We start from the raw sequence: 12,749 nt of genomic DNA, 5'->3' as shown, positions 1-12,749 counted from the left end.
CAGATGCAAGCTTCTCTCTCTTCTTCTTCCTCTCTCTTTCTCTCGGTTCTCTCTATCACTTCCTCTCTGCTCCCTCTCCCTTCCCATCTTCCCATCTTTCGTTCATTCTCTTCCCTTCCCCTTCTCCATTTTTCTTTCCTCTCCTTTTCTTTCTCCCCTCTCATCTTTCATCTCTGCTCTCTTCTTGCTGCTTTCTTTCTTTCACTTCTCTCTTTCTTTCTTCTACTCTCCCTCCCTCTCCCCTCACTGTTCCTCTTTTACTCTCTGCCCTCTCACTTTCCCTCTTCTTTCTCTGTCTCTATCCTTACCTCTCTTTCTCCTCCCCTCTCTACTTCTTCCTCTCCCTCTCTTTACCGCCTCCCTCTCTTCTACCCTCTTCTCTCTCACTCTTTCTATTATTACCTTTCTTTTTCTGTTTATCCTTATCGTTCTCCTCTGCCTCTCTCTCTCTCGTACTCTTTGCTCCCTCTCCCTTCCCATCTTTCTTTTGTTCTCTTCTGTCTGTTCCCTTCTCCATTTGTCTTTCCTATCGTTTTCTTTCTCCCTTCATTCCTCTTTCCTCTCTCTCATTCTTCATCTCTACTCTCTCCTTTCTGCTTTCTTTCTTTCACCTTTCTCTGACCCATTTTCCCTCTTTCTTTCTCCCACTCTCCCTCCCTCTCCTCTACTCTCTTTCTCTTTTACTGTCTCTCTGCCCTCTCACCTTCCATCTATTTCTCTCTCTCTCTCGTCTCACCGTCTCTCTATCTTCCCCTCTCCCTTCCTTTCCCTCTCTCTCTACCCCTTCCCTCTCTCCTACCCTCTCTTTTCTCTTGCTATCTCTCTATCCTTACCTATCATTCTGTCTCTCTTTATCCTCCCCTTTATCTTTATCCTCTCTCTTTCTCTCTACCCCCTCTCTCTCTCTTTTCCTTCACTGTCTCTCTATCCTTACCTGTGATTTTCTCTCTCTCCTTATCCTCCGTCTCTCTTTACCTCTCTTTGTCTCTCTCTACCCCCTCCCTCTTCTGCAATCCCCCCTCGCTGTCTCTTTCTTAATTCTCTCTCTCTTCTTCTTCTTCTTCTTCTTCTCCTCCCCTTCTCCTCCTTCTTCCTCCCACTCTCTTCCCCCTTTCTTTCTTCTATACCCCTATCCCTCTCTCTGTATCTCTCACACACACCGTCTCTATCCTTACTTCTCTCCTTATCCTCCCTCTTTCTCTCTATCTCTGTTTCTCTCTCTTTCCACCCCCTCCCTCTCTCCTACAATCCCCCCTCTCTCTTTTACTGTCTTTATCTTTACCCCTCTAATTCTCTTTCTCCTCATCTTCCCCTTCTCCCTCTTTCTCCCCCTCCCTTCCCCCTCCCTTTCTTCTACTCTTCTTCTATTCTTTCACCATGTCTGTCTCTCTTTCTCACACCCACACTGTCTCTATCCTTACCTCTCTCCTTATCCTCCCCTTATTCTCTCTATTGTTGTCTCTCTCTCCACCCCCTCCCTCTCTCCGACAATCCCCCCCCTCTCTCGTGGTCTCTCTCCTTACCTCTCTAATTCTCTCTCTTCTCATCCTCCCGCTCTCCCTCTTCCTCTCTCCTCTCTTCCCCCTCCCTTTCTTCTACACCCCACCTTCTGTCTCTCTCGTACTGTCTCTATCCTTCTTCTCTCCTTCTCCCCTCTCTCTTCCTCTCTCTCTCTCTCTCTCTCTTTACCCCCTTCCTCCCTCCCTCTCTCCTCCCTCCCTCCTTCTCTTTCTGATGACAGCTAACTTGAGATCTTCTGACAGTACAAGTCCTGCCAAATGCCCCAAAAACTCCCCACAGATTCATGATCATTTCTGAGTTTCCCGTCACCACTTGTCCTTTTACATTTCTTACTTCCTCTCAGTGTCACGACCCATTTAAACAAACCAAGAATGAAAATAAAACCGAGGATACGTTTTATAGTAACACAGACATAAAGGAGCACCGTGTAACTTTTCTGATGAGGAGTCCGCTACCTGCAAGTCTCGGTGTTATTATGCTATTTCTTTGCCTTGAATGTTTCCCAGTATGGCATTAAATATCATATGTACCTTGCATGAATTCAATTATAGTTTTTTTAATTGCTCAAAAATACCTTGGAAACCTTTAACTACATCTAAAGGTGTCACTGTCGCTTGTTTCCATGGAAATACATTAGATTATTGTAATACTGTGGAGCTTCCAGGCAAAGCAATAATAATAATAATATCCCCATGGAAACAATTTGGTGGCTGACCTTTCACTAGAAAAGTTACACTGTGCGTCTTTAAAGTACACCATTTGGATGGACAGTACAGTAATGTTTTTGTATAATATATTATGTAAAACACAAATAAGACTAATATGTGCGTATATACTGTTACGAAGTTAGCTTTATAAGAAATGTTAGTAGGTAAAATATGAAATAAAATGTGTGTTATTGAAAAACAGCCTGTGCAGTGTATAGTCTTATGTCATATAGGGTTTATAGTGATAAAGTGACCCAGTCGTGGCCTATAGCTGCTCTCATCTTGGGTTAATTTCCCTGGAGGCAGATCTTCACAGTGTTCTGCCCTTTCATTCTTTAAGTTAGAAACCATGACAGCCCATTGACCCGCTGCACTTTGGCTCGTCTTTCGTAACATCGTAATTATTACACTGTCCACTTTTCTGTTTTATGTATTCTCCAACTGTCCAAAACCGCATCTTTTTTGTACAGAAACTTATATCACCCCCCCTTTTTTATTATTATTATTACTATTTTTTTTTTACATAATTTGAATTCATGTATGAAAAGAATGATTTTATATATATGTGTGGAAGTGTGGAAATTGTATACAGATCGTGGTGTGATTGGATGTATGGTCCCTGTTAAAGGTGCACTATGTAACGTTCTGTTAGGGGTCATCACCTCCTTGTCTCTATGGAGATTGGATTACTTTGTCTGGAATGTTTCACAGTATCTATCTTACATATTTCGTGACATATTATGATTTATTGCTTAGAAATACCGTAAAAAAACACATTCTCTCGACAGATTACAACTCCAATGGTGTTGTCTATTAATTTATCACCATGGCAATATAACTTTAATTACAAACTGCGCAATATTTCACACAAAGACATAATACTCAGGTGAATCACATGAAAAAGTTGCACAGGGAGCCTTTTAAATGAACAAATATACTGCAAAATAGAAATGTATCAAGAGACTCATTTAGTAAAATAACAGAACTGGGAAGAAATTAAGGAATACCAGGTCTGAACCAGGTCTAAACCAAGACTGAACCAGGACTATATTTGCACCAGTCCCAATATAACACTAATTCAAGACAATCATAAAATGTAAACTAAGCCCAAGTACGCGCACCACACTTTGAGACCCATTCCTCTAATATCTCAAGTGTACTTATTGCTATATCCCTCCTATTCCAATTATGTGCGTCTTATTGATGAAATTCTTGCGCCTGTGGCATTTTAGTTTCAGATCGTCATTGCGTTTTTGATTTAAGCTCCTTTGTCTTTACTGTGGGCGTCTCAGGCGGAGTAGAAAGCCAACACACTGAAATGACGAATGGCAAATCATCTTAAAAGTCATAAATGAAGAATGATGAAGCTCGGTGATTTAGTCAAACAAAAACAAAAACATCTCCATCTTATTCTAAAGTGGAACTAAATTACAATTTTAAAGGAGATATGTTTTGTCACGAGGCTTTTCCACTGATCGAAACTGAAATTTGGCCAGAAACTATTTTTATACTTAGGCAATATTTAATTCCAGTGGCAGCAATAGCAGTATTAGATATTCTATGTGGAGTTTTCAGTGTCTGGATGTGTCGGGTTGAGTAACAACTCTCTCCCTCTCTCTGCTTCCATCTCTTTATCCTCCCCTATCTCTCTCTCTTACCCTCCCTTTCCCTTTCTCTCAACTCCCTCCCTCTCTCCCACCCTCCCCCCTCTCGCTGTCTCTCTTTATCCTTACCTCTGTCATTCTCTCTCTAGTTCTCCTCCCTCCTTCTTCTCTCTCTCCCTCCTCCCTGCCTCCCCTCTTACTGTCTCTGTATCCTTACCTCTTTCATTCTTTCATCATCTCTCTCCTTATCCTCCTCCTTCCCCTTCTCTCTCTCTCTCTGTTTCTCTCCCCTCCCTGTCCTCTCTCCCTCCCTTTCCCTTTCTTTTCACCCCCACCCCCCACCTCTCCTACCCTCCCTTCTCTCTCTGTCTCTCTCCATCCTTACCTCTCTCATTCTCTCTCTCGTTCTCCCCCCTTTCCTCTCTCACTGTCTCTCAATCCTTACTTCTTTCATTCTTTCATCATCTCTCTCCTTATCCTCTCCCCTTCCTCTCTCTCTCGCTCTCTCTCTCTCATCCCCTCCCTCTGTCCTCCCGTCCTCTCTCTTTCTCCCTTTCTCCTGACCCCCTCCCTCTCTCCTACCCTCCCCTCTCTCTCTCTAGCCTTACCTCTTTCATTCTTTCATTCTCTCTCTCCTTAGCCTTCCCCCTCCCCTCTCTCTCTCTCTCTATCCCCTCCCGCTCTCCTCCTGTCCTCTGTCTCTCTCTCACCATCTCTCTGTCCTTATCTCTCACTCTTTCTCTCCCTCTCTCTTTCTAGCCTTACCTCTTTCATTCTTTCATTCTCTCTCTCCTTATCTTTCCCCCTTCCTCTCTCTCTATCCCCTGCCTCTCTCCTCCCGTCCTCTCTCTCTTCCACACCGTGTCTCTATCATTATCTCTCTCACGCTTTCTCTCCCGCTCTCTACTTCTCCCTACCCCCTCCCTCTCTCCTACCCTCCTTCCTCTCTCTCTCTTTCTCCCTACCCCCTCCCTCTCTCCTACCCTCCTTCCTCTCTGTCTGTCTCGCTGAAATGATCCAAATGATTCTAGTGAAGGTGAATGTAGTTTAAAAACACAGTGGAGCACATGTTTTCCAAGATAATTTTAGGAATAAATAATTGAATAAATGCACACTGCGGAACATTCCAAGCAAAGCAATAAGATCTCCATGCAGAAAATCAGATGCATAAGCCCACCAGAAAACTCACATGTGTCCCTTTAAACACCAGAAAAATCATAATCTTGATCTCGATCTTAATGTAACCCACTAATGAACTTTTTTATCTGTCCACTGGCGTCTTCCTGTTGCAGAACGACTGGGGGGGACAGCGGACCCTGCAGAGGAAGTGGACGACGTTCCTAAAAGCGCGGATGGTGTGTTCTGTCCCGGAATACGAGCTCCATCTGAACGTCCTGCGCAGCATCTTTGTGCTGCAGGAACACGACCATCATAACACCGTCTTCTACGGGATCTTTGGACTCGAATGGTGAGGACAAAATGACAAGAGGACAAGAGGACGACAAAAGTGCATATACATGGATGGACAGATGGATAGATGGATAGAGAGATAGATAGAGAGATAGATAGAGGGATAGATAGATGGATAGAGGGATAGATAGATGGACAGAGGGATAGATAGATGGATAGAGAGATAGATAAATAGAGGGATAGATGGATAGAGAAATAGGTAGATGGATGATGGATAGATAGAAATAGGTAGATAGACAGATAGGTGGATAGAGAGATAAATAGATGAAAAGAGGGATAGATAGATGGATGATAGATAGCGAGATAGGAAAATAGAGATAGGTAGATAAAGAGAGACAGATAGGTGGATAAAGAGATAGATCAATCGATAGATTAATAGATAGATTGATAGATAGACGGACGGACGGACAGACAAACAGACAGACAGATAGATAACGATAGGTAGAGAGAGAGATAGGTGGATAGAGATAAATAGATGAATAGAGAGATAGACCAATGGATAGATTAATAGATACATAGATAGATAGACAGACAGACAGACAGACAGACAGACAGACAGAGAGAGAGATAGATAGATAGATGGATAGATGGATAGACTTTCCTGTCGTTGGTACTGTTCTGTCAAACACACATCTTCTCAGTTTTTAGGTCTGTGTATAGACCAATAAACAAGCGACAGAAGCTCAGCCAGTAGAGTGTTTGTTCACTGATCTGAAGGCCGGCGGCCCAAATCCCGCTCTCGACATAAACATCATTGGTTGAGCGGTCAGATCCACTGACCCACAGGTTGGCGGTGACATTCCAGCTCCCACAGATGAATGCTGTTGATATGTCCTTGCAAGACACTTCCACCTTGTCCCCAGTGTCTGCGTACACTGGTGTATGAGTGTATGTGTGTGTGAATGGGTGAATGGGTGAGCGGTTCCTTGATGTAAAACACTTAATGTCCCAGTTGAAGTTCATGTATCAAACAAAAGGAGCAAAAATATCACACTGCACTGTTGTTTGGGAGATTACAAGTCTTGGTCATTTTAATTAATACATTTACTTTTTATATCATCACTTTTTAAATCTTATTGGGTTTTACTATTATAAACAAATCAACTTATGTAATTTTGCATACCTCTAACACAACACCTCATATAAGATTCACAAAAACTATGAGCTTAACATTTCATCAAAACCCTGTGACATTTTGAAGATGTGGAGGAGGTTACACTTCCATGTTCAAATAGTACTACACAGAGAAGAATCAAAGTTAGTTTTCTATTTTAATAAAAAACTTTAGCTAAGACCTAGCTGAAGTTAGTAAAAGAAAAACATATGATTTTTATACAGAGATTAGAGTCTGTGTTATATTTAGTTTTATATAACACAAGTATAAACAGAAATAATACATTTAATATGATTTAGATAAAACGTGTCATGAATTTCAACACTATCATTAGAAAGTCTTAGTAACTTTCAAATATAACTTTGTTGGTCTAAAACACAGTCAATATTTCAAATGTATTAGATTTAAAGGTGCACTATGTAACTTCTAAAGTGGAGGGTCCGCTATTTGCTTGTCTCCATGGAGATGTTATTTCCAAAGGATGGCATTAAACATATCTGCCTTTCATATATTCAATTGAACAAGGATTTTATAGCTCAAAATACGATTCTTACTATGCATAGGCTTGCTTCTCCATAGATCTGGCCATTAACTTCTCCATTTTGATAACCAAGTTTATTTCAATACTGTGGAATAATCAAGATAAAGCTGTAACATCCAGAAAAGTTACACACTGCACCTTTAAATTTAATGAATACAAAATCTGGAATATGAATATAAATCCAAACAAAAACTCATTATTATTTTACATTACATTTTTAGGTTTTCACTTATGTTTTACCACATGACATCACAAGGTGTTTTCAGTTTGAGAGAAGAACTCAAGAAGCCTAAATATGCAGGATTTGTGTGTTAAATATGTGTGAATGAAACAAAACACAACTCTAGGTCTGTTTGTGATGAGGAAACAACATTATAACAGATCAGAAAATAGCGTAACATGGACCCTTTAACTAATGTTTTTCCTGATTTGTTTCATTCTGACTGTTCTACCAATGATGTTTTATGTCAAGAGCAGGATTCAAACCGCCAACCTGCTTGCACATTTCAACATAATTATAATATATCCCCATTTCAACCAGAAAATCTACAAAATCTGGAAAATGAAAATAAAACCAGGCAAAAGCTCATTATTATTTTACATTACATTTGTAGGTTTTCGCTTATGTGCAATGATACAAACACTGATGTGCTGCTCTGCTCACTTTAATTTAAGCCTCAGTTATAAATAGGAAAAAATAGATAGAAAACGCCATCTCTGTGACAGCGGACAGTGAGTTTTATTTATTTGTGTTTATGCTGATGCCGAGTCACGCTGCATAAAACTGTCCCAAAGGCTGTTTAGCTGAGATTTAGAGGATATAGCGTTGCAACGGGTCACCAAAAATATCTATTTCCATCCTGCTGCGCCTTTTTTCAATTTCACACTTCCTCCCCAAGATTTTTAATCCCGAGATTCATTTTTTGGTCCCATAATCTGCAGCAAAACGATCTCCTCTGTCTTGGCCTTTTTCGGTTTACTGTGCAGGAAAACAAAGGTGGCGGAGGTACTCAATTTTGGTACATATGCAAAAGTTTCTACATTCTACATTTTGTTTCTCCACACATTTTGTTTGTCCAACTTTAATTAATGCATTATGTGTTCACTTTAAAGCTCCTATATTACGCAAAAATAGACTCTTTTTACCTCGAGTATCATAGCAACCATAGAGCCAATCTGGAGCGAGGCTGTTGAAAGTAACGCCCCGTCCCAATGCACAGCTGATTTAGCAGGGAGTGGGAACTTAGCAATGCTGTCAATCAAACCTGCTGCTAACGCTAACGGGAGCAATGTCGGGGAAGAAGTCGCCTGATTTGGCTGTTATTAATGTTCATACCTTGATTTACTGCTCCAATAGTGAAATAAAAACACCAGGATCATGTAGAGCGTGTTAATACGAACATTTTAAGACCAAAATGACGAGGCTCACTGCAGCATTTACAGAAAGAGGGGTGACAATTTTTCAATGTACAGTGGTCCCTCGTTTAGCGCGGGGGTTACATTCTAAAAATAACCCACAATAGGCGAAATCCACGAAGTAGTCAGCTTTATTTTTTACAATTATTATATATGTTTTGCAGCTGTAAAACCTCTCACCACACACTTTATACACTTTTCTCACACAGGCATTCACATTTTCTCACATTTCTCTCTCGTTTAAACACTCTCAAAGTTCAAACCTTTGTCGGTGCAGAATGCTTCATCGACATCGTGGGTTTTGTCAGGGAGAAAACTTGCGAACATACAGCACTTCAGAGTCACACTGTGATCGAACATTTATGCAAATTTGTCTGAACACATTCTGTACTGTACAGGAGACATGGCACGGAGGAGACTGATGGACAATGGCCTACAGTCCCTTAGCCAATCAGGACGCAGAAAACAATGCACGTTCATACACTGTAAATAAAAAAAAGCATGCACAATTGCACAAAAAAAATAGCGACACAGTGAGGCCGAGGTGAACTGCGCAATAGTGAGGGACAACTGTAAAGTGAATTAGAGTCGATGGAGGCAGAAGCGCGCCCATGAGCATGTCCTAGTTGGAACACGGCAGCTAGCGCATTAGCCATATCCATTTATAAATAAAGTCTATGGCTATGACCCCTAAATAGTATAGATAAGTGAAATGTACCTAATTGTAAACCACATTCACGGAAACTATCTTCGAGTAGAGTATGTTTTTCTCTTTGATACAGTGCACACCTGTGAGAGCAGTAATCACCGCTCTGTATGAGTAAAGTGCCTATGGGGTCTATGGCTCACGTCTATTGAATTCTGCTCTCACCTGGGTCTAATTTTCCGCACTTGAACGGTTTTGAAAGCTCAGACCTACAATGCCCCTAAGTATCTGACAGTGAGAAATCCTTTATGACTAATCTCACCTGTAGGGCTCAGGATTAAGACGTACTTTGGTTCATTCTAAACGGGTTCATTGACAACTCCCTTCTTTCAAAAGAGCGTTAAAAACCACAATAGGGGTGAATGTATTTCTGAGTCTCAAGGACGGGGTAAATATTTCAAAAGGGTAGTCACCGAAGAAGCTATCGTCATTCACTCTCTGGCTACTACAGTGGTGGAAGAAGTAAAAGTACAGATACTGGAGCAAAAAAATACTCAAATAAAAGTAAAAGTACCCAATTAAAAATGTATTTAAAGAGTTAAAAGGAAAAGGATTTTGCTGATTTTGAAATAATGTAGTGTGATTCTGATAAAGATTTGTGCTGAATTTTGTTCAACAGAAACAATTTATTTATTTATTTATTTTTATTTGTATATTTTTGTTTGCTCAAATAAAGAACATGATAAAAATAAACCTCTCAGCCTTTTCAGCAAGTCTCAGTCCAATTGAAAAATGCAGTGAAGTAGAAAACACAGATGCCTGCTCTCAAATGAAGTGAAGTAAAAGTGAAGTATCCACTCATTCAAAAGTAAAGTACAGATATGTAAAATTTGTACTTAAGTGCAGTAGTTTACTGCTTTTACTTCATTATATTCCACCACTGATCTACTAATACTGCAACTACTTACTTGATATTAATAACTTACACTTAATCTTAAAAATGGGGAAATCTTGTATGAACTGAAAAAGTGGTAGTAAATATTTATAAATTACACCTAATAGGGCTGCAACTAATGATTATTTCAGTAGTCCACAAGTCAAAACATTATTTTTATTGTACATTGAGACATTATAAAGCAAGTACATGTTGAAATATGGTGATGATGAATGATACAATATTAGTGTATTATTGATGAAAATAAGTAGTAGTACTTTACTTAAATACAAATTTGAGGTATCTGTACTTTACCTAAGTCAGTTTTAAGGTGGATACTTTTTACTTTTACTTCACTATATTTGAGAGCAGGTATCTGTACTTTCTGCTCCATTACATTTTTGAGCAGGACTGAGAAGTAAAAGTATTTTTTTATTATTGTTTGAGACATGGTGAAAAGTCCGAGGGGTTTTCATAATGTGAGCAAATAAAAATATACAGGTAAATACAGGAAGAAAGGTAAAGCTTCTTTAGATCTCAAAATCTGCATGAAATACATTTACTTTTACTTTACATACAATACATTTTTAAACAGGTACTTTAACTTAAGTATATTTTTTTCTTGTGATACTTTTATGTGAGTATTTTTTTGCCCTGGTATCTGTACTTTTACTTAAGTAATAAAATTGAGTACTTCTCCCACCACTGTCATTTAGTCAGTTAATCATAGAAGGAGGAATCTTTTATGAAGTAAAAGTTCTTCTCCTAAAGCTGTTCAACTAATCAAATTTGAATCATGTTGACAAGTATTGCTCCAATCAATCACAGAAATGGTCCAATAAAAACGATTAATTAAATTATAATTGTAACAGGCTCTATTTGTGCGCTATAAAAATCACTTGTCTTATCTACAGCGGCTTTTAATACATGAAACACAAAATATGAAACGATAGTAAGTATTCTTCCAACTTGCAATCAAATTAAGCTCATTAGGTGATCAGATATAATAATACTGTAGCATTTTGGTATAAGGAAACATGCCAAATTTCTTCTGGTTTTATTTTCTGAACACGAGGGCTACTGTAGGCCGTAACCCATGCCAAAACACGAGAAAAACAACAGCAGTCTCAACTCACTAGAGCCAGTCTCCAAACCTTCACATCAACTTGTCGGCATAGCAACCAAGTCACATATAAAAGCAGTAACGTTAAAAACAACACATAAACAGTACACGAACAACAAAAGGTGTGAACTCTGAGCTAAATACAACATGTCAGATCATTATAATACTTGTATATAAGAAACTATAGTGTAATTTTTCCATTATACTGTTGCCAAGTTGTCTAGTCTAATTACCATTACCTTAACACTGCTAAACTAATGAGAGATTTATACACTGCGAGTAGGTTTAAAGCATAATTATAGTGACGTCCTTCTGCTTCCCTAAGTATTATTTCACCATTAATATTACCACAGCCTTCTGCGATCATCATTTATGTCACCACCAGCTCCAACTGAACCACTAAAATGTAGGTCAGTTACGTTGTTGATACTTTTCCTGTAGTGTGCGGCATTCAGTGGTGGAAGGAGTACTCACTTTTGTTATGCAAGAAAAAGTACAGATGCTAGAGCAGAAAATACTTAAGTAAAAGTAAAGGTGTCACATGAACAAAAGCTGCTTAAGTAAAATCATTTATGTACTGGTTTAAGAGTAAAACAAACATGCCCAAACTGTGGCCCAGGGGCTAAATGTGGCCCTCAGACCAATTTTTCTTGGCCCTCAAGCTTACAGGTGAATTGAGAGCTTAAACAGTACTTTTTACTGTACATTTCTGAAAATCTACTTTAACAAGCCCTTATAAAATATTTAATGTTTCCCATTGAGGATATAAGCATGGACAAAGGTCTATTGGTTCAGTCTAACTTGTAACAATAACGCAGATTTGAAGTAGTCACTGTATCGGCGACGGATCTATGGCCCTCAATCGCCCCTCAGCTTTGTCTGTGTTTTTATATGTGGCCCTTAATGAGAAAAGTTTGGACACCCCTGGAGTAAAAAGTCAAAGTGTTGTTAATTTGTTAAAGTGTTAAATGTAGTGATATTGATAAAAAATTATGCATATTTTGGTCAACAGTAACAATATGAATCCATTTCTTATGAATTGTGTCTATTTATTTATTTACCAGTTTATTTATGTATTTATTTGTGTGTATTTACTTTGTTACCTTCCACCACTGGCGCCATTGAAATGCTTTCCCCGGGAACAGCATCTGGAGATCTAGCATTACATTACACACCTGTCATTGATTTCACTGATACGTTTTTTTCAGTCAGATTGATTTGAGGAAGTGTCAAAATGGCTTCACACGTTTTTAGTGAAGAATGACAAAAGAGCCTGTGGTATGTGCGTCCTGTCAACAGTGATGTCAGGTGTTAGAAATGTGATCCTTGAACGATGCTGTCTCTCTGTCTCTCTCATGATAATAACCAACTTTGACTTTATTCAGTGTTTAATCATAAATCTCAACGTGCTCTCTTCTTATTTTTTATTCATGTAAGGAAAGCCCCCATAGACTGTATAAAGAAGGGGACTGGAGTCAAACGCTGTCACCCACAGTGTTTCACTCCAGTTTAATGAAACTCATCGAGGCTTGCGGTTAAAGGGGTCAATTTGGAGCCGAATTCCCTATTTGGAATTCCAACTCTGAGTATCATAGCAACCAAAGAGCCAATCTGGAGTGAGGCTGTTGAAGGTGACGCTTCTTCTCACCCCTTCTTGTTGCTAACGCTAGGGA

The 12,749-nt window shown here is 39.3% G+C and overlaps 1 protein-coding gene across 1 annotated transcript in view; it reads left to right on the top strand.

Annotated features, from left to right (window-relative positions):
* The window catches only part of sema4gb (sema domain, immunoglobulin domain (Ig), transmembrane domain (TM) and short cytoplasmic domain, (semaphorin) 4Gb), an 82,831-nt gene that overhangs the window by 55,017 nt on the left and 15,065 nt on the right, over positions 1-12,749 (top strand). Inside the window, exon 9 of the mRNA XM_033985265.2 lies at positions 5,125-5,300. Within this exon, the coding sequence (XP_033841156.1) occupies positions 5,125-5,300 (176 nt within the window). The remainder of the gene's footprint in view (positions 1-5,124; positions 5,301-12,749) is intronic.

This window comes from Periophthalmus magnuspinnatus, chromosome 19 (genome assembly GCF_009829125.3).
Source record: "Periophthalmus magnuspinnatus isolate fPerMag1 chromosome 19, fPerMag1.2.pri, whole genome shotgun sequence".
Classification (NCBI taxonomy): Eukaryota; Metazoa; Chordata; class Actinopteri; order Gobiiformes; family Gobiidae; genus Periophthalmus; species Periophthalmus magnuspinnatus.
Note: the sequence above shows the minus strand (reverse complement) of the source record. Positions and strands in the feature narration are given on the sequence as shown.